Consider the following 24723-nt stretch of genomic DNA (forward strand, 5'->3'; position numbering starts at 1 on the left):
CCGACTGAGCCCCCAGGCGCCCCAGAAAAGGGGTTTTTAATATGAGGATGGGAAGAAATAGCCTGCCAGGAACAAGAGTGGGCTAGAAAAACATTCCCCTTCCTCCCAGCCCCACGGATCTGGGGAGCCCAAGAGAGGGCCACGGTCCTCAGGGACGGGAGGTCAAAGAAGCACCCTGCAAAGATGGGACACCATTCTGGGTGACACTGCCCCACGGAGAATAGGAAGGGAGATCAGAAAAGAAGAGTTAAAGGTAGCGGGGGGCTGGGGGCGGGGGAGCCTCGGCGCAAAACAGTATGAAGGTGGAAACCCCAGAGAAGGTGACTGTGGAAGGAGAGGGGGGCTTGCTGATGCCCCGGGAGGGTGTCTGGAGAGCCCCACGGTCGCAGATGGAGGGACCCTGCAAGGTTGCCCCAGCGTCTCACAGCACCGGCCGGTGCCGCAGTCATCCTGGCTGCGAGCGTTCAATCCTCGTAAATCCCGTCGGCGTCTCCCCATCAGCCTCGCCGTCCAGCCCGGATTCATGCGAGCTGATCCGGGCCGGACCACGCTGGACTTTGCCCGCGACAGCCTGTGCGGCCCGTGAAGCGCCCCTCTTCCCCTACCTCTCGCTAACAAAGAAAAGAAACAGCCTCCTTTGTGAGACGGAATGTCTCGGAGGCGATCTAATAATCCCGGCGCCTTGTAGCCCTGTATTTTCTCTGGAATAAGTTGTTTATATTGCCGGTTCGAAAGCTGACATCGGTTCTCTCGCCAGCCAGGATTTATAGCGTTTAATAAGGGTGTTTCTTGGGTCCATCTTGACTGAATCTATCATAACTGGTCCTCACTGCAAAAAAAAAAAAAAAAAAAAAAGTCAACCTCCTGCTTTTTCTTACACAGTTTTTTTTAGTATGTTAAAGAAATAGCCAGCGCTGACCGTTTTCTTTAAGTGTTCTTGCACACGTAGCGGAATGCATCTTCGATTTCAGTTGCCCTGAAACGAAATGTTTAAGGACGTATGGTTATCCTTTTCCTCTTTTAAATTCCTTCTCTTTTCTCTCACGTGCTTTGTCTTCCTAGAAAGAAATTCCTTCACTCTTAGGACCCTTTGTCTGAAGAATCTTATGTAATTGCTCTAAACGTCCTTGGTGTTGGGCTAACGGCGGACAGCCAGGCAGAATCGGGCCGGCCTCCCTACCGAGGTTAATGTCTTTGTGTGAGGGTTTTCCTGGACTCACAGCCAGGGAGGTGATTGTGACATTTACGTTGGTACATGGCAGGTCCCTTGCCCCACTCCCGATACCGGCCGCCCTTCTCCGGGCGCAGAACATTTCCACCTGCAGAGTCAAGCCCTTGCCTTGTGCTTCTCTGCTCTCAGATGTGCAGAATGATGAGCTCAAACATGTCTACGTGCTGGGAAAAACGGGAGGAAGCTATTATGGGGTAAAGTACAGGAAGCCCGAACTACCTGGGTCCTGCCCCTACTGGCCACGCCTCCCAGTAGATTTCAGGGGAGAATATATTCAGAGGTCCAAGCAAGTCAGAAGGGGCCACACCCACCTGCTGGCTGGCCTGGGAGCCCGTTCACCCTCTAGGGTAGCGGACCAACGCCTGGTCTCCAGATGAAAGCTGCCAGGAAGATCAACAACATTGCTGTCCATCCTGGGGGGGCTGTGAGATGGGGGAGCATTGAAGTCTAGCTGGGTGCTTCCTTCTGTTTGGGGACGGAAAGCTGGCAGATGTACCCTCCGTCCCTGAATGGAGGGTAGGAAGAGGGTTAGCATAGAAGGCTCGAGGCTCAAACACGCCTGTGTTGGGGGAGTGACCGGGAGACAGGCGAATGTTCCTTGTGGACCTATGACAACACAGATCCCGGGCCCAAGAGATTCTAAGGACAGCTCTATACCCCTTCCAGGTAAAAAGCTCGGCTACACCTTCAACAACCGGAACTTTCACAACGTGTCTTTGGGGCAAGGACAGGAGGTAGTGGCTGAGGCTGCTCTGGACCTGGCTGCCAAGAAAGGTCACTGGGTTATTTTGCAGGTACGACCCCTCTGCCCCGATGGGGGTCATTCTTGACCCCATAGCTGCCTGGACCTGACAGTCTCTGGGCTCCTCTGACCTTGCCGCCCCTCTCCCCTGCCTTTCCTTCCACACCCTTGCCTGTCTCACTGCCCGATCTTGTCTCCTTCCCTCTTATGTGGTCCTCTCCCCATCCCTCTCCATAACTCCTTGTCCCTCGCCCCTCAAACCCCCTGCCACTCTCTCTAGTTTAATGTTTTTTAACGTTTGTTTATTTTTGAGAGAGAGAGAGAAAGAGAGAAATAGAGCACGAGCAGGGGAGGGGCAGAGAGAGGGGGAGACACAGAATCCGAAGCAGGCTCCAGGCTCCAAACCATCAGCACAGAGCCGGATGCGGGGCTCAAACCCACGAACCGTGAGATCATGACCTGAACCGAAGTCGGACTCTTAACCGACTGAGCCACCCAGGCGCCCCTACTCTCTCTAGTTTAAATAGTTCCACCCACATCCTGTTCGGTGCCTGCTCAGGGAGTAGGTATCCAGTTGAGTCCGTGGAAGCTGGATCGTTCACCCAGTGATCCCTTCCCACGCGTATCAGGAAGACGCGAAGCGGCCCCCCTCCTGTGGCCCCCTGTCCCCTTACCCCTGTTTTATGCAACTTGCAGGGGGAGCTGGGGCCGGGGCGGAACAAGTGGCTCAGTTCCCTTTTCTCCCAAACGGACTACAGCCGCTTCTGCTAGAGTGCCGTGGCTGTGGCACAGGCACTTATGTCACGACCGCGTCCTTCACCACATTCCCTTTAGGAGAGATCCCCTCCTCCATCACCTTTCTGCACCCAGCACACCCCCGCGAACATAGTAGACACCCAGCAAAAGCCCGTTGGGCGGGAGAATCAACGAAGAAATCAATGCAAGGAAAAATAAAACAAGAAAGGTTCCCCCCCCCCGCCGCCCCCGCCCCGCCTGGCCAACGGAGCCCCGGCTTTCCAGGCGGCCCGCTGAAGTCTTAGCTCCGACAGAGTGATTATAAATGAATTCTCTAACAAATTTTCACTTCACCAGCCCTTTCAAATCCGTTGCCTTTGCCTTCAGTTATTTGCAGCAACTCTGTGAAATAAGGATGGCCGATGTTACTTCCCCCTTTTATAGAAGAGAAAGCGGCACTCAGAGGCCAGATTGCTGCGGCCGAGTCCTGCGCTCAGTGCTAATCTGTGTATTTAAGGCTCTGCGAGCAGGCTTCCTCAAATATTTACCGAGGCGCCTTTATCTGTCCATCACAATGAAACATATTGCAACAAAGCCAAGTGGCTATCCTTTCCGGAGTGAAAGATGAATTCTGCAGAGTAGCCCTAAGAAGTAACTGTGGGCTTAGACCAGACAGACAGATGGCAATCACATGGGGGGGGGGGGGCGGGTGGAGAAGGCCTCCAAGACCAGACACAGGAGCTTGCTCTTGGAGCAGGAAGCCTTCCCAGTATGTGAGCCGAAATGCCCCCGTGTGTTTTAGGAAGATAAGTTGGACCACACTGAGCAGAATGGTTTGCAGAGAGGGCGAGGGGACTCCAGAAAGCTAGCCACGAGAAGTTGACATCAGTGCTTTTCAAATTGTAACACGCTCACAAGTCACCGCAGGATCGTATTAAAATGCGCCGATTCAGGAAGTCTGGGTGGGGCCGAAGAGTCTGCGTTCCCACCTAGCCCCCAGGTAATGCCAACTTTGCTGGTCCACGGGCCCCGCTTTTGTGTAGCAAGGGTTCAAGTAAGGCAGGTGTCAGATGTGGTGATCTGGATTTGGAGCGTGTGGACCGTGTGTGTGACTCTTCAAGCGTGGCCCGGGGACCAACATCTTCAGCATCACCTGGAACTTGTTAGAAGTGCAAATTCTCAGGCCCCACCCTAGACCCCCTGAATCAGATACTCGGGGCTGGAGCCCAAGAATCTTCGTTTTAAGAAGCCCTCCGGGGGGCGCCTGGGTGGCTCAGTCGGTTGAGTGTCCGACTTCAGCTCAGGTCACTATCTCGCGGTCCGTGAGTTCGAGCCCCGCGTCGGGCTCTGTGCTGACAGCTCAGAGCCTGGAGCCTGTTTCAGATTCTGTGTCTCCCTCTCTCTGACCCTCCCCTGTTCATGCTCTGTCTCTCCCTGTCTCAAAAATAAATAAAACGTTAAAAAAAAAATGAAAAAAGAAAAAAGAAGCCCTCTGGGGAGATGGGGGTGGGGAACAGATTCCTATGCATAGTCCGGTTTGACAACAATGTGCCAAGGAGACTTGGGATATCAAGAGATAGGGTTCAGCTGCAAGATACTGGCAGGTCTCATTGCTGGGAACCCCAAGATTCCTGCTGCAGTGAGCTGTATTTGATGGCCAGGTCCCTCCTCTAGCTGCCTTCCAGAAACTGTTTGCTGCTGACAGAACTAAGCAGATGCCTGCACGGGGGGGGTGGTTGGGATCTTTCCTTCCCACTAGAACATCCACCTGGTGGCCAAGTGGCTGAGCACCCTGGAGAAGAAGCTGGAGGAACACAGTGAGAACAGCCACCCAGAGTTCAGGGTCTTCATCAGTGCGGAGCCAGCACCCTCCCCTGAGGGCCACATCATCCCCCAGGGCATCCTGGAAAACGCCATCAAGATCACCAACGAGCCTCCCACAGGCATGCACACCAACCTACACAAGGCCCTGGACAATTTCACTCAGGTACAGCCCCGGGGAGGGAGGGGAGAAGAGCGCCCCCCCCCCAAAGAGCTGATTCAACTGGGTTAGAAGAACATGCACCTGTCGGGGCGGGGGGGGGGGGGCGTGGCGAGGGGGTGACTGGGCTCAGAGCAGTGCCATGTGGGCGAAACGTATTCCCTTTGTGACTGGCCTCCTCCCAGCGCCCACCGAGTGCAACCCAATTCTCAGTTCCCAGATACGCCTGGGGGAGCTGAGCTTAGGGTGGCTTTCTTCGGCGAGAGGCACGGGGGAGCTCTCTGCAAGCCCCCGTGCTACCTAAATATCCCAAGGTGGAGAGGGGCCACGTTGCTAGAAATCTGATGTCACACACCGGTCGCACGCTGTCTTCAAGCAGGGGGTTGACATTCGTGTTCACGTGGTGACAGTTGACATCTACGTGCATCTCGAATGTCGAGGGTCCAGAGAATCCAGGTGTCAGATGTGGGGATCGTAATCATATGTTAGGCTCTTAACGCGTGGCCCCCAGGGCAGCAGAAGCGCCCGGGAACTTGGTAGAAATGCCAGTTCTCAGGTCCTACCCTAGACCTGCTGAATCAGAAACTCTGGGGTGGGGCCCAGGAATGTGTGTTCTAACAAGCCCTCCAGAAGATCCCAATGTACAGGCCACTCTGGGGACACTGTGCTACAATGGAACTGGGAATAGCAGGGCATCGGGCTCAGATGTAGGTACTGGAAGGTCCATTACTGGGAATCCAAGACTCGCGTTGTGGGGCGTGTATTGAAAGCCAACAATAGGGTGGTGGGTAACTAACTCCATGTGTGAAGTCCCACTTGCAAAGTCTAGCTCAGGCTTTTTGCATCTTCTCCGGAGGCAGGCTGTCTGGTAGCTTCTTCCTCAGGGATTTGCGCCATCCTGGGGAGGGGAACACACAAAGGTGTGAAGGGCGGGAGGTTGGGGCCACCTTAAAGTCCATCTGCCACGCTGGGCCTCAGTGGAGTCCAAGGGGAGGGTTCTAGGATCTGTCCTCTCCGATGATCCTCTTTGTATCTCTGGCTTCTCAGAGCCCCTGCTCTAACTCGACACAAGTCCCCGATGGGTCATCTAGGAACCCTGAAACGGGCCATCCCACGGGACACCTGTTGTCACTAACCCAACATAACCCACCAGGACTAAGGGCCCTTTGGGGCCTGGTTTCGCTTAGACTAACATGAAGGGGTTTTGGCTTTATTTTTCTCTTTTAAATTTTTATTCATTTATTCATTTGTTAATTTTGAGAGTCGGGTGAGAAGAGGCAGGGAGAGAGAGAGTCCAAGGAGGCTCTGCACCGTCAGCACAGAGCCCGACACGAGGCTCGAACTCACAAACTGCGAGATCATGACCTGAGCTGAGGTCGGACACTCAAGTGACTGAGCCACCCAGGGCCCCTAACGTGAAGGGTTTTTTGGTTTTTTTTTTTACTGAGTGCATGATACCCCTTGTAGTGTGGGGACCAAGCAGTCCCACTTGGAGAGGAAAGAAAGCTCCCACTTGGAGAGGAAGCTCCAGTTCCACTTGGAGAGGAAAGAGAAGGAGAAGCAAAACTTGTCCAGCCCTCTTTTTCACTCCCTTCCCATCCGCACCCCCAGACCCACTCATAATCCAGAACCGGGAATGGGGAAACACGGCCAGGAGATTCAGGCTGTTTTCGTTAAGAAACACCTGCCCGGGGACGCCTGGGTGGCTCAGTCGGTTAAGCGTCCGACTTCGGCTCAGGTCATGATCTCGCGGTCCGTGAGTTCAAGCCCCGCGTCGGGCTCTGTGCTGACAGCTCAGAGTCTGGAGCCTGTTTCAGATTCTGTGTCTCCCTCTCTCTCTGACCCTCCCCCGTTCATGCTCTGTCTCCCTCTGTCTCAAAAATAAATAAACGTTAAAAAAAAAAATTAAAAAAAAAAAAAGAAACACCTGCCTGTTGCAACATGAAGCAGAAAGTAGGGTGCTCTCTTTTCCAGGGGCATTTTCATTCCTTTCTTTTTAAATTTTAAAATAAAGTAAAATGTTAAAGAAAAACAAAATAATAAAATAAAGTAAAATGATAAAATAAAATAAAGTAAAATAAAATAAAATAAAATAAAATAATACATTTTCTTCCTAAATAGGCCTTGACTAATCCCCTAGGTACTCTGTACCAGAGGTCAGAACTTCTAAATTTTCTACATCTTATATTCCACATAGGGGAAATCTACATTCTCGACTTGGAAATCGATAGCCTTCTTTCCCCGGAAGGCAGTAGCTCGTTCCAAGCAAAAACACTTCTGCCCAGAAAAGGCACTGGGTGGCCCAACAGGGTGAACATACGCAATGCCACGGAGCTATGTTCGCTTCAAAATGGTGCAGATGACAGATTCTATGGTGTGGATTCCACCAGGAATTTTTTTTTTTTAATTAACAATTGAAAAGAGAAAGGCATTGGGATGCGGTTAGTTAGCAAGCTCCGTCTAAGGGCACAGTCACAGACTACTCTCAGCAATTTTGCCTTGAGGGTCTTGGGCACATCCGGGGAGAAGGGCCATAGTTGCCTCAGATACCGAATCTCCTAATGATTAATTATACAAGAGTATCCCCTACCCACGTCCTTGTCCTTGGCTCTCTCTCCCTGCCAAACCCCTGTCCAGCCTTGGTTATGAGGCCGCTGGGAAATAAGTCCCAAGGGTGCTGGCTTTCCCTGGCTATTCTGTCCCCACCACCGTTGGGTCTTTGGCCATTGAGAGCGATCTTCGGTGACTCATTCTGAGAAACAGAGACAGACTTATGGGTATATCCATTGCTCGCAAGGGTTTTAATTGTTCCATTCTGCTTTTATGGGTGCCCTGGAACCAAGGCCCCCATGAACACCCCCTATAATTCAGAGCTCTGTTTTAACCATTTAAGGGACAAACTGCAGGACGGAGCTCTTTTTACCACTGCTAGCCGTGCTGATCAGGGACGGTTATTTTATTCTGATGTTGTCAGGTTTACGGTGAAGGGCGCAGCACTCCTCTGTTTCTCTCGTGTCCCGTCCCTCCCTCAGCAGCAACCTCAGCCACACGAGCAGCGATTACACCTACGACAGTCCCACGACGGGCAAGCAAGGCGTGGCAAGCGGGGCACCTGGCCGGCTCAGTCGGTAGAGCCTGCGACTCGAGATCTCGGGGTCATGAGTTCAAGCCCCATGTTGGGTACAGACATTAAATAAATAAAACCTTAAAAAAAAAATAAAAAGGAAAGAAAAGCATAGCAGGAAGGGGAGAAATCAGAGATGATGCTGTAGGAGTCCCCACCCACACCCCAGCACAAAGTGGTACTCCTAAGACCAACACAACTCTCAGGACCCACTACCCTGTTTCCCGTTAGCTGTGCTTGGCATGTCCACGGGGGCCAACATTAACTGTAAAGCAAACCCTGTCATCACCTGAACCTAAATCTTAACTCAGATTCTAATCTAGAACCCAGCCCCTCTGCAAGGTCTCCTCAAACCCTGAGCCCACGCTGACCCACAGCGCGACCTGCATTCCTACTGTGGCTCAAAAACCTAACCAGGACGTACGGTGACCTCGTCCAGCGTGACTTCCGGCCGCCATAACCCACACCCTGCTCTGTGCTGCACAACGGCAGGTCTTTGCTAACACTGGAGGCAACGCTTTCCTTTCAGGACACACTGGAGATGTGCTCCCGGGAGACGGAGTTTAAGAGCATCCTCTTTGCTCTTTGTTACTTTCACGGGGTGGTGGCGGAGAGACGAAAGTTTGGGCCGCAGGGGTGGAACTGCCCTTACCCCTTCAACACTGGGGACCTCACCATCTCTGTGAACGTGCTGTACAACTTCCTGGAGGCCAACGCAAAGGTAAAGTTCCCGGCCAGCACGGGGGGAGGCGGGGAGGGCCATCTCTCAGAAGGATGATGTCGCATCGGCACAGGGTAAAGGGGGCACACGCTGGGGACCATCTAGACCCTCTCCAAGTAGAGGGAGGAAGGACCAGCCCGGGGCCAGCGGGAGGCCAGAAAGAGCACCACGGGATGTCAGGGCCAGGAGAGCTCAGGAGACCAAACTGGTGACTCACGCCTGGTGTGATTCTTTGTCCCAGGGCCCACCAGACCACCCCTGTGCCCCTGCGGCATTGTGGGGTGCTGTGGATTGGCAGAAGAGACCCCATGCTCACCTGATTCAAGTTCCCAGTTTAATCAGCCAAGAACACCATTTAAGGGAATGTGTAGACCATGAAGCCTCTTCTAGTTAGCAGGCCAAACATAGTATCAGCAAAGGCCACCTCCCCTTCCTGGTGGGGCACATGAATCAGGCCCAGAAGCCCTAAGCTACTCCTCTGCCCCAGCTCCACGGCCCTTGCCCCCATAGCACCGTCTCTTCATTTCCTGCACTGAGACATGGCTTTCCCCAAGTGGTTTCCCGCCTGACTCCAATATCGTGACTTTCGTGCTCTATTTCATTTCACTTTGAACTTTGGAAGGAGACCATAAATTAATACGCTAAGTAATGGCAGGAAATTAGACCGACAAGTATCCTGGTCCTTCCTTTATTCCATTTGACATTTGCTTATTTAAAGGACTTGTAGGTAAAGCCTGACTTGATTGCCACAGTTAATGACCGTGGAAGAGGGGAGGCATATAGGCAAGGGGGTTGGCACCTTGCCTCTCCTCACCCTTGGCTGTAACTTCTCAAGCATTTCGTGAGCTCCCAGGCGTGCCCGACTCTTCGGGGCACTAGGGGTATACAGGTGAAGAAAGCGTTGCTTCTAATTTGAGAGGCATCCCATCTTGCGGCTGATACTCTGTCACGCGTCAGGGCAGCCCCGATGTCTATGCGGAGGTCTTTCTTCCCTGTGTCTCAGGTCCCCTATGATGATCTGCGCTACCTCTTTGGAGAGATCATGTATGGAGGCCACATCACAGACGACTGGGACCGGAGGCTCTGCAGGACCTATCTGGAGGAATTCATCAGACCGGAAATGCTAGAAGGAGAGCTGTGCCTGGCACCCGGGTTCCCACTCCCGGGCAACCTGGACTACGCTGGTTACCATCAGGTAAGGCTCTGCTCATACGGGACCTGGGCCTTCCTTCAATCCTGTTCTGCAGGACCAGGATGCACACACAGGGCCAGGGAGGAATGGTCTAAAGAACAGAGCTGAGGGGCCCCCAGGTGGCTCAGTCGGTTGAGCATCCAACTTCAGCTCAGGTCATGATCTCGAGGTTCGTGGGTTCGAGCCCCCCGTCGGGCTCCGTGCTGACAGCTCAGAGCCCAGAGCCTGCTTCGGATTCTGTGTCTCCCTGTCTGCCCCCTACCCCTGCTCGCGCTCTGTCTCTCTATCCTTCAAAAAAATAAACGTGGGAAAAAATGTTTTTTTTTTAATACAAAAATAAAGAACGGAGCTCATATGGAGTTTGGTTCTCAGCCCCAGGTTTGCCCTGTTCGGTTTGAGAGCTGTTGGGTGCCTCGCCTCAAATTAGTGATAACAATTGAGCTTTTGGAGATCTTTCTATTCTTGATGCTTGGTTCAATAATTCTATTTGTTGATCTTTTTCTACAAATAACATCTGGGGCTTTCATTAGATTGCTTTCATCCAAGATATTGACAAAGCCATTAGGAAGAAAATTCCAGGTTCAGAATTTAGCCAACTTTGGGTAAAGTTTATATTAGTGATTCTAGATATCTTTAGAGGGACAGGAGCTTGTGGGCAGATCACTTAGCCCTCCTGTTCTCTGAGGGCTGCTGTGAACACAGACACACACACCCAGGTGCACACACACATGCCCAGAGAGCTCTTCTGACTTCTCATTTCACTGTGGCCACAGCTATTTTTAAAGTGCCCATCTTTGCCCATTTAGGCTGCCACGGGAGATAGATTAGAAGATAATTTTTTTTTAAAATCTTTTTTGCCGCTTGACTTTGAACATGCCTAAAATAACTTTGAATACCAAACTTAAAGGAAATACCGGTCATCAAGACATTAACAACAAACTTAAAAAAAATTTTTTTTTTTTTAATTCATAAAATTTAAAAAGATAAGATGTCAAAGTCATTCAATGCAGAAAACCTTGGACCTATGAAAAGAAATTTAAAATGGTAAGGCTATTTAAAGAAAATAAGAGGAATGTGGGGTGGTGGGGAGATGGGTTAAATGGGGGATGGGATTAGGGAGGGCACTTGTCGGGGTGAACACTGAGCTTCGTAGGTAAGAGATGAATCACTGGGTTCTACTCCTGAAGCCAAGACTACGCTGTATGTTAACTAAGTTGAATTTAAATTTTTAAAAAAAGAAGATGATTTTTAAACTACTTTACCAAAAGGCTTCAGGGCTTTAGCCAAGAAATTTGTGCAAGAGCACCCCCTAGTGTCCACGGGGCAGTCCAACAAGAGGCTGGAGCCAGAAATGGGCAAAAACCGTGTGGTTTGCACACTTCAAAACAAGTGAGGATTTTTTTTACACCTGTCGTTTTTTTAATGTTTATCTTTTTTTGAGAGAGAGAGTATGTGTGAGTGGGGGAGGGTCAGAGAGAGAGGGAGACACAGAATCCGAAGCAGGCTCCAGGCTCTGAGCCATCAGCACAGAGCCCAATGTGGGGCTCGAACTCACGAACCGCTAGATCATGACCTGAGCTGAAGTCAGACACTCAACCAACTGAGCCACCCAGGCGCCCCTTTACATCTCTCTTTAATCCGCCAGTTAATAGGTGGTTACAGGGCACCTACCAAGAGTTCAGGAGGGTGCTGGGGGCCGGAAGAAATACAAAAATAAATACACAAGTTTGCCTTTGAGGGATGAGCAATCTTTCACTTAGACTCGAGGATGCTCACACCAAGAAATCATCAAAATCAAATTAGGAACCAACCTTGAGGGGCACTTTCTCACTGTGTGGTGGAAAGAACTAGAAAGGGCACTCAGAACATTCGGAGAGGAAAGGGAGCCTTCAAAGCTGGGGACCCAGCCTAACCAACCGTAGGGGTGCATTGCCTGGATGGCACGATTAAAAAAATGTTTCTAATTCAAGTAATTTTTGCCAGGGGCCCAATTCCCCGGTTATCAGCGAAACTCGCCTTGTGCCACAAGCTCTCTTTTGCATCTGTGGTCCCATATTTGCATTTAGCTTTGTTATCTCTGATTTAGATAAATGGAGGTGGTGGTGGGGGAGAAAAGGAATTTAAGGGCAAGGGGGCTGGGACCCTGGGAGAGCTTGAGTGACATACCAGGAAGGGATCCGTATTTCTTAAGGACCCTGAGAAGTCCCTCCGTGTGTGGAGGGACAGGTGTAGACCAGGGAGCGGCAGGAGCAGGGCAGACTGGAGAGGGATCAAGTCCTCCAAGCTTCTGCAAAAGGAGCATGGCCCCGTGGGCGTGGAATTTCCGGAAAAGCGCCTGGCGCACAAAACCAGATGGTGTGGAGGCGAGGCTGGCAGAAAGGATGTGCACCAGGAGGCGGAGAACGTGTCCACGTCTCAGCAGGTGTTGGTGAACGGCGTCCGCCTGGAGGGCCAGAGGGACGCGGGTGCCTCACGCCTGCGGTGACCCACCGCCGTCCCTCAGAGGACGACCCGGAGTGGGAGATGGCAGACGGGAGACACGTCTCGGTCTGTGTTTGAGCGAGCTTGCCCTCGACTTCCAGTACATTGATGCCGAGCTGCCGGCAGAGTCGCCCTACCTCTACGGCCTGCACCCCAACGCCGAGATCGGCTTCCTGACCCAGACCTCGGAGAAGCTCTTTCGCACGGTCCTGGAGCTGCAGCCGCGGGACGGCCACGCCGGAGAGGGAGCAGGGGCCACGCGGGAAGAAAAGGTATGTGGACGGACCACTCGAGATCCTTCCGGGGAGCCGAGGATGGCACAGCGAGACGCCCCTTCCCGCTGGCCGCGTTGGCAGGGCGCGTGCAGACCACACTGTGCACAGCCGCCCCTCGCACACGGCTGGTGCGGCCTTGACCCACCACGCTGGTCCTCTGTTTAAATCACAGGAAGCCCCTGCCATTGCGTTTCGTGGTTTGCTTGCTTTCTTCTTTCTTTCTTTCTTTCTTTCTTTCTTTCTTTCTTTCTTTCTTTCTTTTTCTTCCTTTCTTTCTTTCTTTCTTTCTTTCATCCTTCCTTCTTCCTTCCTTCCTTTCTTTCTTTCTTTCTTCTTTTAATTATCCAAGGCCAGCCTGTCATTCTTTTCTTTTCTTTTCTTTTCTTTTCTTTTCTTTTCTTTTCTTCTCTTTTTTTCTTTCTTCCTTCCTTCCTTCTTCCTTCCTTCCTTCTTCTTTCTTTCTTTCTTTCTTTCTCTTTCTTTCATCCTTCCTTCCTCCTTCCTTCCTTTCTTTCTTTTTCTTTCTCTTTCTTTCTTTCTCTTTCTTTCATTCTTCCTTCCTCCTTCCTTCCTTCCTTCTTTCTTTCTTTCTTTCTTTCTTTCTTTCTTTCTTTCATCCTTCCTTTCTTTCTTTCTTTCTTTCTTTCTTCCTTCCTTCCTTCCTTCCTTCTTCCTTCCTCCTTCCTTCCTTTCTTTCTTTCTTTCATCCTTCCTTCCTTCTTCTTTCTTTCTTTCTTCCTTCCTTCCTTCCTTCCTTCCTTCTTCCTTCCTTCTTCCTTCCTTCTTTCTTTCTTTCTTTCTCTTTCTTCCTTTCTTTTTCTTTCTTTCTCTTTCTTTCTTTCTTTCTTTCTTTCTCTTTCTTTCTTTCTTTCATCCTTCCTTCCTCCTTCCTTCCTTCTTCTTTCTTTCTTTCTTTCTTTCATTCTTCCTTCCTTCCTTCCTTTCTTCTTTCTTTTCTTTCTTTTCTTTCTCTCTTTCTTTCTTCCTTCCTTCCTTCCTTCTTCCTTCCTTCCTTCTCCTTCCTTCCTTCCTTCCCCCTTCCTTCTTTCTTTCTTTCTTTCTTTCTTTCTTTCTTTCTTTCTTTCTTTCTTTCTTTCTTTAAGTTTATTTATTTTTGAGAGAAAGAGTGTGTATGCTGGGAAGGGGCAGAGAGAGAATCCCAAGCAGGCTCCACTCTACCAGTGCAGAGCCCAATGCGGGGCTCAAATTCACAAACTGTGAGATCGTGACCTGAGCCGAAGTTGGATGCTGAACCGACTGAGCCACCCAGACTCCCCTCTTTAATTTTTTAATGTTTATTTTTGAGAGGGCGGGGACAGAGAGAGAGGGAGACAGAAGTCGAAGCAGACTCCTCACTGACGGCAGAGAGCCCGATGCAGGGCTTAAACCCACGAACTGTGAGATCATGACCTGAGCCAAAGTTGGGCGCTTCACCAACTGAGCCACCCAGATGCCCCAGCGGTTTGCTTTTCTAGTTCACCCAAAGAGTATTTCTTTTTCTTTTTTTTTTCTTTTTTTTAGTTTTTTTTTAATGTTTATTTATTTTTGAGACAGAGAGAGACAGAGCATGAAAGGGGGAGGGACAGAGAGAGAGGGAGACACAGAATCGGAAGCAGGCTCCAGGCTCTGAGCCATCAGCCCAGAGCCCGACGCAGGGCTCAAACTCACAGACTGCAAGATCGTGACCTGAGCTGAAGTCAGACACTTAACCGACTGAGCCACCCAGGCGCCCCTCTTTTTCTTTTTTTTTAATGTTTATTTTTGAGAGAGAGACAGAGCATGAACAGGAGAGGGGCAGAGAGAGGGAGACACAGAATCCAAAGTAGGCTCCAGGCTCTGAGCTGTCAGCACAGAGCCCGACGTGGGGCTCAAACCCATGAACCGTGGAATCATGACCTGAGCCGAAGACGGACGCTCAACCAGCTAAGCCACCCAAGTGCCCCTCAATAGTCTCATTTTAACTCAGTCACCTCTTTAAAGGCCCTGTCTCTAAACACAGTCACATTGTGGAGGGGAGGATGTCCACAGATGAGTTTTAGGGGGACACAATCCAGCCCATCACGCTGGCTCCAGCGGCCTCCCTTGGACGTACACCCTTTCCTGTTTCCCCCATTTGCCCTTGACTGCTGGATTTTGCTGGTGTCGAACAACTGACTAGTCATCTGGAGAAAAGCGAAGCAGGTTTCCTCCCTCCTTACATCACAGATGGCTGCATTTAAATATGTTTCAATGAAAACATAAAAAGTACTAAAAGAAAACTTGGGTGAATGCTTTTGTGATCTTACAAAGAGGAGGGCATTATCAAACCTTCTTTTAAAAAAAGCAGCTCAGAATCTATAAAGATTGACACATTTGGTGACTGGAAAAAATTTAAAACCAGATCCGCAAAGCAAACAAACCTCGTGAATGAAGTCAGAGACCAGCTAGGAGAACCTCTCTGCAGCACAGACACTGGTAAGTGGGCAGATCTCACTAACACATGAAAAGTTCTTACATGTGGAGGACGAGAGAAGGACAGAAGATGGGGACAGACGGACACAAAAGAAATTCACACAGTTATTCGAAGGGCCGATAGCACAGGATTGTCAATGTCCCTCCCGACTAAATGAAGGTATGTGAGATATCATTTTCGACCTAATGGCAAAGAGTTTTAAAAGTGACAATGTATCAAGGGGTGGCTCAGTGGGTTGAGAGTCTCTTGATTTCGACTCAGGTCATGATCCCGGGGTTGTGGGATCAAACCCTGCATCAGGCTCTGCACTGAGCACAGAGCCTGCTTAGGATTCTCTTTCCCCCTGCTCCCCCCGTCCCCACTTGTGCACACTCGCTCTCTCTCAAACGAAAATAGTTTAAAAATTAATTAGGAGCGCCTGGGTGGTTCAGTCGGTTGAGCGTCCGACTTCGGCTCAGGTCATGATCTCGCGGTCCGTGAGTTCGAGCCCGTCGGGCTCTGTGCTGACAGCTCGGAGCCTGGAGCCTGCTTCGGATTCTGTGTCTCCCTCTCTCTCCGCCCCTCCCCAGCTAGTACTCTGTCCTCTCTCTCTCTCTCTCAAACATAAATAAAACACTAAAAATTTAGTAAAATAAATAAAAAATTAAAAGTGACAGTATGCAGCAGTGAGGGCACAAGAAAACAGACATTCTCTCTGTTGGTGGACCCTTACCTTCCAGAACAACAGCTGCTAAAATTTAAAATGTTCACATTTTTTTTTACCCAGAATTCTGTGTCTAGGCATTCAACCAGTGGAAAGACTCCAAAGTACACAGATTTCATGGTATGTTTGTTTATTACAGGATTGACCGCAGTCGTACAAATGATAAGCAGCCCAGATATCCATCCCAAACAGCAAAATAATATCTACTATATACTATTTATTATATATGTAACAGTATATATACAGCTACAAAAAATAAGGCAAGTCCATATATAGTAACAAGATAGCGTGTGCATGATTTATTATAAGACGAAAAGCAAGTATGACAGGACTCCCTTGGTGATAGATGGAAAGAAAGGAGGGAGCGAGGAGTGAAGACAGGACAGACAGACAAAACTGATGCGTGGGGGGATAATGGATGGATGGTTATATGCATCAAGGACATCTGCAGGAATCATAAAGTAACAGTTAACAGTGATCCCCCCCCCCTTGAGGGAAGAATTGTGAGAGGGTTTTGTTTGTAATGAATATCTGTAATGCTTAGATTTTTATGGGAAACAGATTGCTCAAAAAGGACAATAAAAAGGCAGAGACGTTCCCTTTGGAAACAATCAGACCCCATCCCTTGCAACCCTCTCCTCCCATGGAGGGGCCCACGGGCTTCTCCGTGTCTGTGCACCTGCTCCCTTCCCTAGCAATCCTGCTCGTCCTCAGGCCTGGCCTCCAGATCCTGCTCGGACGGATCAGGACACGGGAGAAGTCTCTTTCTCTGTGTCCGGTGTATTTTGGGGACAGCGCCTCCAGCCTATCTTTTCATCTCTTTGTGCGTGATGTCCGATATAGGGCTGTTTCTTCAAGTTCAGCCCCGGCGATAGAAATAGGATATAATTTTAGCCATTTGTCTTCTACCCCTGGCAACAGCTCTCAGGTACCGGTAAAATTCCGTTCTGATTTTTGCTGTGACAGCACCAGAGACCCCTTTGTGACAGGGAGATAAGGTTTTACTTTCCCTTTTCAGACATCAGCTCTTTTCCTAGAGAATGTATTGTGTGCTAACAATACAAGGCAGAGTGAATATTAATAACCCTTTCTGTAGGTCTGTATAGCTTTCAGATGCTGCCACATGCATCAGTTCACTCAATTTGATCTCTGCATCAGCCCCTGGGAGTTGGGGGGGGCGGGGGGGGGGGAGGTGGAGAAAGACGCTCTTGGAAATTTTTATAGATAAAAAGATGGAGACCTAGATGGCTTGCTTGCACTCGCGTGGGTAATGCGTAACGGAACGGTATTAACTCAGCCGAGGCTCTTTGGTTGTAAGCAACAGAGACTAATTTTGCTGAAATGGGCAAGAAATAGCCCACTCTGTCAAAAGGAACTGACCGAAGGAAGGACAGATATCCCAGTGGCTCTGGGGTCCTTACAGGGCACTTCTGTCAGTGGTTCCAGCCACTTTCTGCCCCTGAATCTTGGGCCAGAGATTCAAATTTTTGTGCTCCTGGGAGTGATAATCTGGTTGGCCTACTTAGATCATGGGAGGATCGGGCTCTGTGACTGTACCCCAAAACAGTGGGGAGGAGGGGATTTCCCAGGTGGAGACGGGGACCTGTTACAGAAGAGGGGGGACAATGGGCAGAACAGTGTGCCAGGAGCCTGGCTCTCTGGCCCCCTCCCTCCCTCTCCGCTGGCCACATGTTCTATTATGTCTGTACTTGTTCCGTTTTTCTTTCTCTGCTGACAGACCTCCTGGGCTTATTCATTTACTTCAAAATGGCAGACTCAGCCTCCCAGCGCTTGCCCCCAAACAACCCAGGATCTGAGTGCTTCATTTCCAACTTTCCGGGAGAGACACCCTGGCTCCCGTGGTCTAATTAGCTGATGGCTTGTGTGGCCAAAGGAAGCGTGGGGCTGGGGAGGAGGTTCACGTGTTGCATGGGGATGCTTCTTCCAGGACCCAAGGACAGAAACATGCAGGGCGGCCTCATGGAAACTCTGAAGGGAGTAGACAGTGCGAGAGTATGGCGGGGGGTGGCTGACGGGCGTCCTGACTGCCGTATCGCAGGGGAATGGAGTCCTGGAGAGTTGGAGCCCCTTCTTCACCCTGTGTTTCCTGTTACGGGCCAGGTCAAGGTCCTCCTGGAAGAAATACTGGAGCGAGTGACAGACGAGTTCAACATGCCAGAGCTGATGGCCAGAGTGGAGGAGCACAGCCCCTACATCGTCGTGGCCTTCCAGGAGTGTGAGCGGATGAACATCCTCACCGGAGAGATCCAGCGCTCGCTGAGGGAGCTGGACCTCGGCTTAAAGGTACGGTAGGTGAGGTCTTGGTGGGAAGGGGCACCGCCAGAGGATACGGCCGGACCCCCCGGGGGAGAGGGGGCTCCCGCATACTGGGGCTCTGGAGAGCCGTCCTAGAGTGATCTGAGTGCCCGGGGAGGTGTGGCTTCCAGACGCCAGGGTCTGGCTGGGCTGCAGGGAGGTCAAGACGCAAGGCTCCGAAAGCATGAAGCTGCGAGGGTGGAATGAGCCGGGCTGGCTCGGAGCGCCCCCAGGAGACCACACTCCGAGGGCTCCCCAGCCCGGTGCCTTCTACTGACATAGGATAAGTTGCTTCCATGGGGGTCAAAGTAGCGCTGGATAGTACAGGTTCTGGGGGCGCCTGGGCGGCTCTGTTGGCTGAGCGTCCGACTCCTGACCTCAGCTCAGTGTGTGAGTTCGAGCCCCGCGTCAGGCCCTGCTTGGATTCTCTCTCTCTAAATAAATCAATGTAAAAAAAACAAAACAAAACAGGTTCTAGAACTAGACTGTCCTGGGGTCGCCTCCCAGCCCCTGTGCTTCTTTGCCGTGTGGCCCTAGCGAAGTGACTTACATCTCACTGTGTCTCAGCTTCTTCACCCGTAGAACAGGTGTAATGGTCCTGCTTCATAAGGCTTTGGGGAAGGACTAAGTAAGCTGATCCACATAGAATGTTTAGAACCATCCCTGGCATGTAGTAAGTGCCCCCAGAGTATCAGCTGATGACTATTATGGCCCCATCGGGGGAAAGGGGAGAATTTTCACCTTTGACAACGTCAAGGTTGGATCGAGAGATCCAAGGTAATCGCACAGGCTCTTCCTACCTCTTGAGCAACGAAAGAGTCTGCTGTTTCTGCCCCCAGTGACTCAAACAAGTTTACGTACCAGCAGAGAACTGTTCAGGGGCCTGGCGTGGACCCCGACGGACCGTGCACCTCGATGACAGCTGAATGGGAGGGCAGGCTGCCATTCAGGAGCTGAGGAAGGGGACTGCGGTCCATTTACACTGGCACTTTCAGACGTCAGAGAAGCTGGCAGCGAATGCTCGGCCGGGCCCAGAGGTCCGCGGTGTGACCCGTGGCCTGGGGCGCGGCTCTTGGAGTCACACAGACACGGTTACAACAGCCGTGCATCCTGTCACAAAGAGTCACATAGAAACTATGAGACAGCCTGCAAAATCTACGTTAGTGGGTTTTTTTTATCTGTTCATTTCCTTCTCCCCACCCCTGCCTGCCGGTTTAGATGGAGGGAAACAAGGAAAAAGGACAGAAAGGCGTGTCGAAGACCGTATTTGGTCACGTTTCCAAATTACGTGCCAGCTTGTGATCAAATGAAACACAGAGTTTCATAGAACGGTCTCGAATGTGAGCAAGGCCTTTGCCTGTCACATTACGCAGGCCCGTGACTGTGGTACACAGGTCTCTCTTGGTAATTACCTCCAGGAGCTTTGCTGTAGCCTTAGCTTATCAAATCCGTGCAATTTGTGCAGTGCACTTACCCATCCATCTTCCAATCCATTCAGTCGTGTTTCTTCCGAGAGCCGTGATTGGGGTTGGGTGAATCCCCGAGTGTGCCTGCGGGCAGAGGAAGGGGTGGGTGAAGACGTTTCTGCTTGCCTTCCCCAGTCTGGTTCAAGCACAGCTGACCAATGAGCGCCCTGGACAGGTCTCAGCACTCCATGCTGGTGGGTGTAGGGAGATGGAAAGGGGGGCCTTCCTCTCCACAAGGAGCACACAGGCAGATCCCAACACAAGATGCACAGAGAGCCGTGGGAGGAGGGAAGGCCCCAGAGGAGAAGTGGCTGGAGGGGGCAGGGGAGAAACCGGTGGGGACAAGGAGAAGAATCTTCCACCGGTTCCAAAAGAGGAACCCTAGCCCTGCTCTAGGAGCTACCTGCTTTGGCCGGAGCAGAGGGTCCACGCAGGCGAGTAAGTGGGGCATGGTGACTTTCAGAAGGCGGTGACAGAACACTGACCCACAAGCAGTCAGGACAGCTGTGCATTTGTTGCCTTTTCCTCCTGGTCCCTCTGTGAGCTGGAGAACACTTTTTTTTATTTTTTTAAGTTTATTTATTTTGAGAGAGAGAACGGGAGAAGGGCAGAGAGAAAGAGGGAGAGAGAGAATCCCAAGCAGGCTCCACACTGTCAGTGCAGAGCCCTGTGCGGGGCTCGAACCCATGAGCCATGAGATCACGACCTGAGCCGAAGTCAAGAGTCAGACACTCAACCGACTGAGTCACCCAGGCGCCCGAGAGCAGACCCTCTAAAACGCTGTCCTCTAAACCCAGTCTCATTAGGACAGGCCCCCAGACTGGCCTGGTCGCCTGTATCTTCAAGCAGCAGCCAGGTGATCCTTGGGATGAGCCGTCTGTGAAGCACAGTGTTAAGACAAGTAGGTAGAAGAAGAAGGTGGTGAGATCAGGGGGCGAGGGGATGGCGACAGAGTTCAGAAAGGGGAGCGACCTGATGGCCCAGGGGAGGGGCTGGCCGGGGAGGGGCAGGGGAGGGCCCCGCCACACAGTGGGCATCTGCTCAGCTCCTGGCTTCCCACCAGGACGCTGCTGGGACAGCAAGACGGGCTCTGTAGACCGGCTCACCTGGCAGGAGATTCTGAGGTTCCCCTTCTTGCCGTCCCCTTCTCTGGGACACAGTCACTTTAAAGTCCTGGGAGTGGTTCAGGAGGACAGAGGGCCACTCACGCTACCCAGCACACCCGACAGGCTCAGACTGGGCCCCAAAGTTAGGAGAGGTGTAACGTTTTAAATCATTAAGTCAATACTCATAGCATTTATGGTAGAGAAACTTGTAACCATTCACAACTTGCTGGATGGGAAGCCGGAAGGCTACCCAAAAAGTATCAGCTGAACTGAGAGGCACAGTACGCTAAGCCCGAGGAGAGGAGGGGCTGAAGGTGCAGAAGAGGTGGAGGAAAGTAGGGGAGCTGCCTAAGGGACGTCAGTTTGCCACAGCCACGTTCCCAGAGAGAGGAACTGTCTTGGGGAGTCACCACAGTAAGACATCTGGCTCCTTGGGGCGCCTGGGAGGCTCACAGTTCGTGAGCTCGAGCCCAGCATCAAGCTCCATGCTGCTTGGGATTCTCTCTCTTTCCCTCTGTCCCTGCTCCTCGCTCTCAAAACAAATGAACTTGGGGGGAGAAAAAAGACCTCTGGCTTGTAGCCATAACACAACGAAGAATTAGGTCCTGCGAGTACTCCAAGCTGATTGGTCAAAGGTACCGACTCCCACTAACCAAACGCACAAAAGTCTGATGTACAAAACTCCCAAAGGCCAGTTTCTTTCTTTACAGTAACAGCTAGGTATAGCTTTCAAAGAGCCATGTACGGATGGCAGTGGGCCCAGGAAATCCTCTGCCTGGGTAGAAAAATTACATGAGAAGCTAAATTCCTAGATCTGTACTGTCTACAGTAGCAAGCAATGACAGGGTAGCACTTAAAATGTGACTGGTCCAAATTGAGATGTTCTGTTAAGCAGAAATGAAACACCGTATTTAGGAAAGAGGCTGGGAAGCTTGCCTCACCCACAGATACAACTAGGTGACACTCACATCTGTGTAAATAACCCAGAAAATGGCCCGAAGACTGGCAGAACAACCTCTACAGCTGAAAGTAAAGAGGCCACATCAAAGAGGGTGGGAAGGGGGAGAAACAGACTGTCACACTGGGGAGCACTCACAGCGGGGACAAACCCCCGCAACATCTGGCTTTGAAAACCGGAGGGGCCAAATTACATGAGTTCTTACAACCGGCAGAACTCAAAAACCTAGAATTTTAAAAATCATCAGGCTCAGCTCTGGGAGAACCAGAGGCCAAAAGGAAACCGAGTCCCTTAAAGAAACAGGACAAAAGACAGCCTGTGCAGATACAACATCAAAGCAGGATTTTGAAAAATGCCTGGGAGGGAGAGTTATTTACTCATCTCCGAGCATGTCTGGAGGGACAGAGATCCTAGGGAGACTCCTCCAGGAACAAAGGAGCTGCCTCCCCCACCTTCCAGCATAAACCCAAGGCCACCTGTAGGAACCAGTGTAGGGACATTTACTACCGAAGGAACTTGTTTCTGCAGTATGCCACTGCCTCAGTCCTGCGCTGAGTCCCCTTCCCCAGGAGACTAGCGCAAACCTTCCTAAGACCACATCCCCCCCAGCTTGGGCACTTTGAGGATCCTCCCCCTCCAACCCGGCTGGCCTTAGTCCCGGGGGCGGGGGCAAGTTCCCTGTCGCAGAGGACCAACGCACAGGAGTAGGAACAGAGGAAGCACAAAGGCAATAAAATTAGCGATAAAAATCGTTCAAGGGATTCACAAGATCAAAGGGTGGAAAGCATGACCCCACATGCCTAAAACATGGGGGAGAAAGGGGTAGATATTTAGTGCTTTAGAAGGGGTTCAAACGGAAGCAGCCATCAACTTCCCATAGACGGTTATATGCAAAAGATGTTACACACAAACCTAATGGTAACCTCAAGTCAGAACCCAGCAGATGTGCAAAAAATAAAGGGAAAGGAATCCAAATCTGTCTCTAAAGAAAGCCCATTTATAGTGAGAGAACAAGAAAGGAATAGAGAAGAACTACAAATACAGCCATAAAGCAAGTAACACAATGGCAATACATATGTACATACCTGTCAATAATTCTTTGAATGTAAATGGACTAAAGCTTCCAATCAAAAGACATAGGGTGATGGAATGGATAAGAAAACAAGACACATCTGTGTGCTTCCTCCAGGAGACTCATTTCAGATCTGAAGATGTGTGCAGATTCAAAGTGATGGGATGGAGAAGCATTTATCCTGCAAATGGATGTGAAAAGAAAGCCAGGGTAGCAATACTTACATTGGACAAAATAGACTTGGAAACAGGCCGTAACAAGAGACAAAGAAGGACGTTAGATATTCAGGGGACGATTCAACAAGAAGATGTAACAATCGTAAATCTTTCTGTGCACCCAACATGAGGGCACCCCAATACATAAAACAATAACACATTAAAAAAAGTAACCGATAGTCATACAATAGTAGGGGCCTTTAACAACCCACTTAAATCAATGGAAAGATCATCCAAACAGAAAGTCAACAAGGAAATACTGGCTTTGAAGGGGACACACAAACACAAAGGGAAGGGGGGTACCTGGGTGGCTCAGTCGGTTAAGCGTCTGACTTCACCTCAGGTCATGATCTCAAAGTTTGTGGGTTCGAGCCCCACATCAGGCTCTGTGCTGACAGCTTGGAGCCTGGGGCCTGCTTCGGATTCTGTGTCTGCTCTCTCCCTGCTCCTCTCCCACTCACACTCTCTCTTCAAATATAAATAAATTTTATTATATCAAATATTAAAAAAAAATTGGGAGGGGAGAAGGAAGACACATTGGACCAGATGGATTTAACAGATATATTCAGAACATTCCATCCTAAAGTAGCAGAATTCACATTTTTTTCAAGTGCACATAATAAGTCTCAACAAATGCAAAAGGATCGAAGTCATACCGTGCATCTTTTCTAACCACGGTGCTATGAAACTAGAAATCAGCTATAAGAAAAAATGTGGAAAGAGCACAAATACATGGAGGTTAAAGGACATGCTACTAAACAATGAATGGGTCAACCAATAAATCAATGAGGAAATAAAAAAAAATACGTGGAGACAAATGCAAATGAAAACACAATAGTCCAAAATCTTTGGGACGCAGCAAAAGTGGTTCTAGGAGGGAAGTTTAAAGCAATACAGGCCTATCTGAAGAAGCAAGAACAATCTCAACCTAACCTTCCACCTAAAGGAGCTAGAAAAAGAAGAACAAACTATAGAAGCAAGGAAATAATAAAGATTAGAGCAGAAATAAACAAAATAGAAACTTTAAAAAAATAATAATAGAACAGTTCAGTGAAACCAGGAGCTGGTTCTTTGAAAAGATCAACAAAATTGATAACATTTTAGCCAGACTCATTTAAAAAAGAGAGAGAAAGCTAGAGGACGAAAACGAGATCATAAAGAGGAGAGGGCCTCCTGGGTGGCTCAGTCAGTTAAGCATCTGACTCTTGATCTCAGCTCAGGTCTTGACCTCAGGGTTGTGAGTTCAAGCCCTATGTTGGGCTCCGTGGTGGGTGTGTAGCCTACTTCAAAAATGCAAAAGGAGAAATAAAAACTGACAGCTCAGAAATAAAAAGGATTATTAGAGAGTATTATGAAAAACTATATGCCAACAAATTGGACAACCTAGAAGTAATGGATAAATTCCTAAGAGCATATAACCTCCCAAAACTGAATCAGGAAGAAATAGAAAATTTAAACAGACTGATTATCAGCAATGAAATTGAATCAGCAATCAAAAACCTCCCAGAAAAACAAAAGCCCAGGACCAGATGGCTTCACAGGTGAATCTACCAAACATTAAAAGAAGAGTTAATATCTATTCTTCTCAAACTATTTCAAAAAATAGAAGAGGGAGGAAGATTTCCAAATTCACTCTATGAGGCCAGCATTCCCCTGATACCAAAACCAGATAAAGACATCACATAAAGAGAACTATCAGCCAATATCTTTGATGAACAGAGATGTGCAAAACTTAACAAAATATTAGAAAACTCAATCCAACAATATATTAAATACATCATTCACCGCAATCAAGTGGAATTTAATCCTGAAATGCAGGAGTGGTTCAATATTCACAAATCAATGAACATGACACTTCACATAAATAAGAGAAAGGATAAAAACCACACAATCCTTTCAATAGATGCAGAAAAAGCACCTGATAAAGTACAACCTCCATTCATGACTGAAAAA

The 24723-nt window shown here is 49.8% G+C and overlaps 1 protein-coding gene across 1 annotated transcript in view; it reads left to right on the top strand.

Moving 5' to 3' along the window:
• The window catches only part of DNAH9 (dynein axonemal heavy chain 9), a 332476-nt gene that overhangs the window by 289104 nt on the left and 18649 nt on the right, over positions 1-24723 (top strand). The window contains exons 62-67 of the mRNA XM_042967844.1: positions 1898-2025; positions 4468-4695; positions 8343-8534; positions 9538-9729; positions 12309-12479; positions 17759-17941. Of these exons, the coding sequence (XP_042823778.1) occupies positions 1898-2025; positions 4468-4695; positions 8343-8534; positions 9538-9729; positions 12309-12479; positions 17759-17941 (1094 nt within the window). The remainder of the gene's footprint in view (positions 1-1897; positions 2026-4467; positions 4696-8342; positions 8535-9537; positions 9730-12308; positions 12480-17758; positions 17942-24723) is intronic.

This window comes from Panthera tigris, chromosome E1 (assembly GCF_018350195.1).
Source record: "Panthera tigris isolate Pti1 chromosome E1, P.tigris_Pti1_mat1.1, whole genome shotgun sequence".
NCBI classification, from domain to species: domain Eukaryota; kingdom Metazoa; phylum Chordata; class Mammalia; order Carnivora; family Felidae; genus Panthera; species Panthera tigris.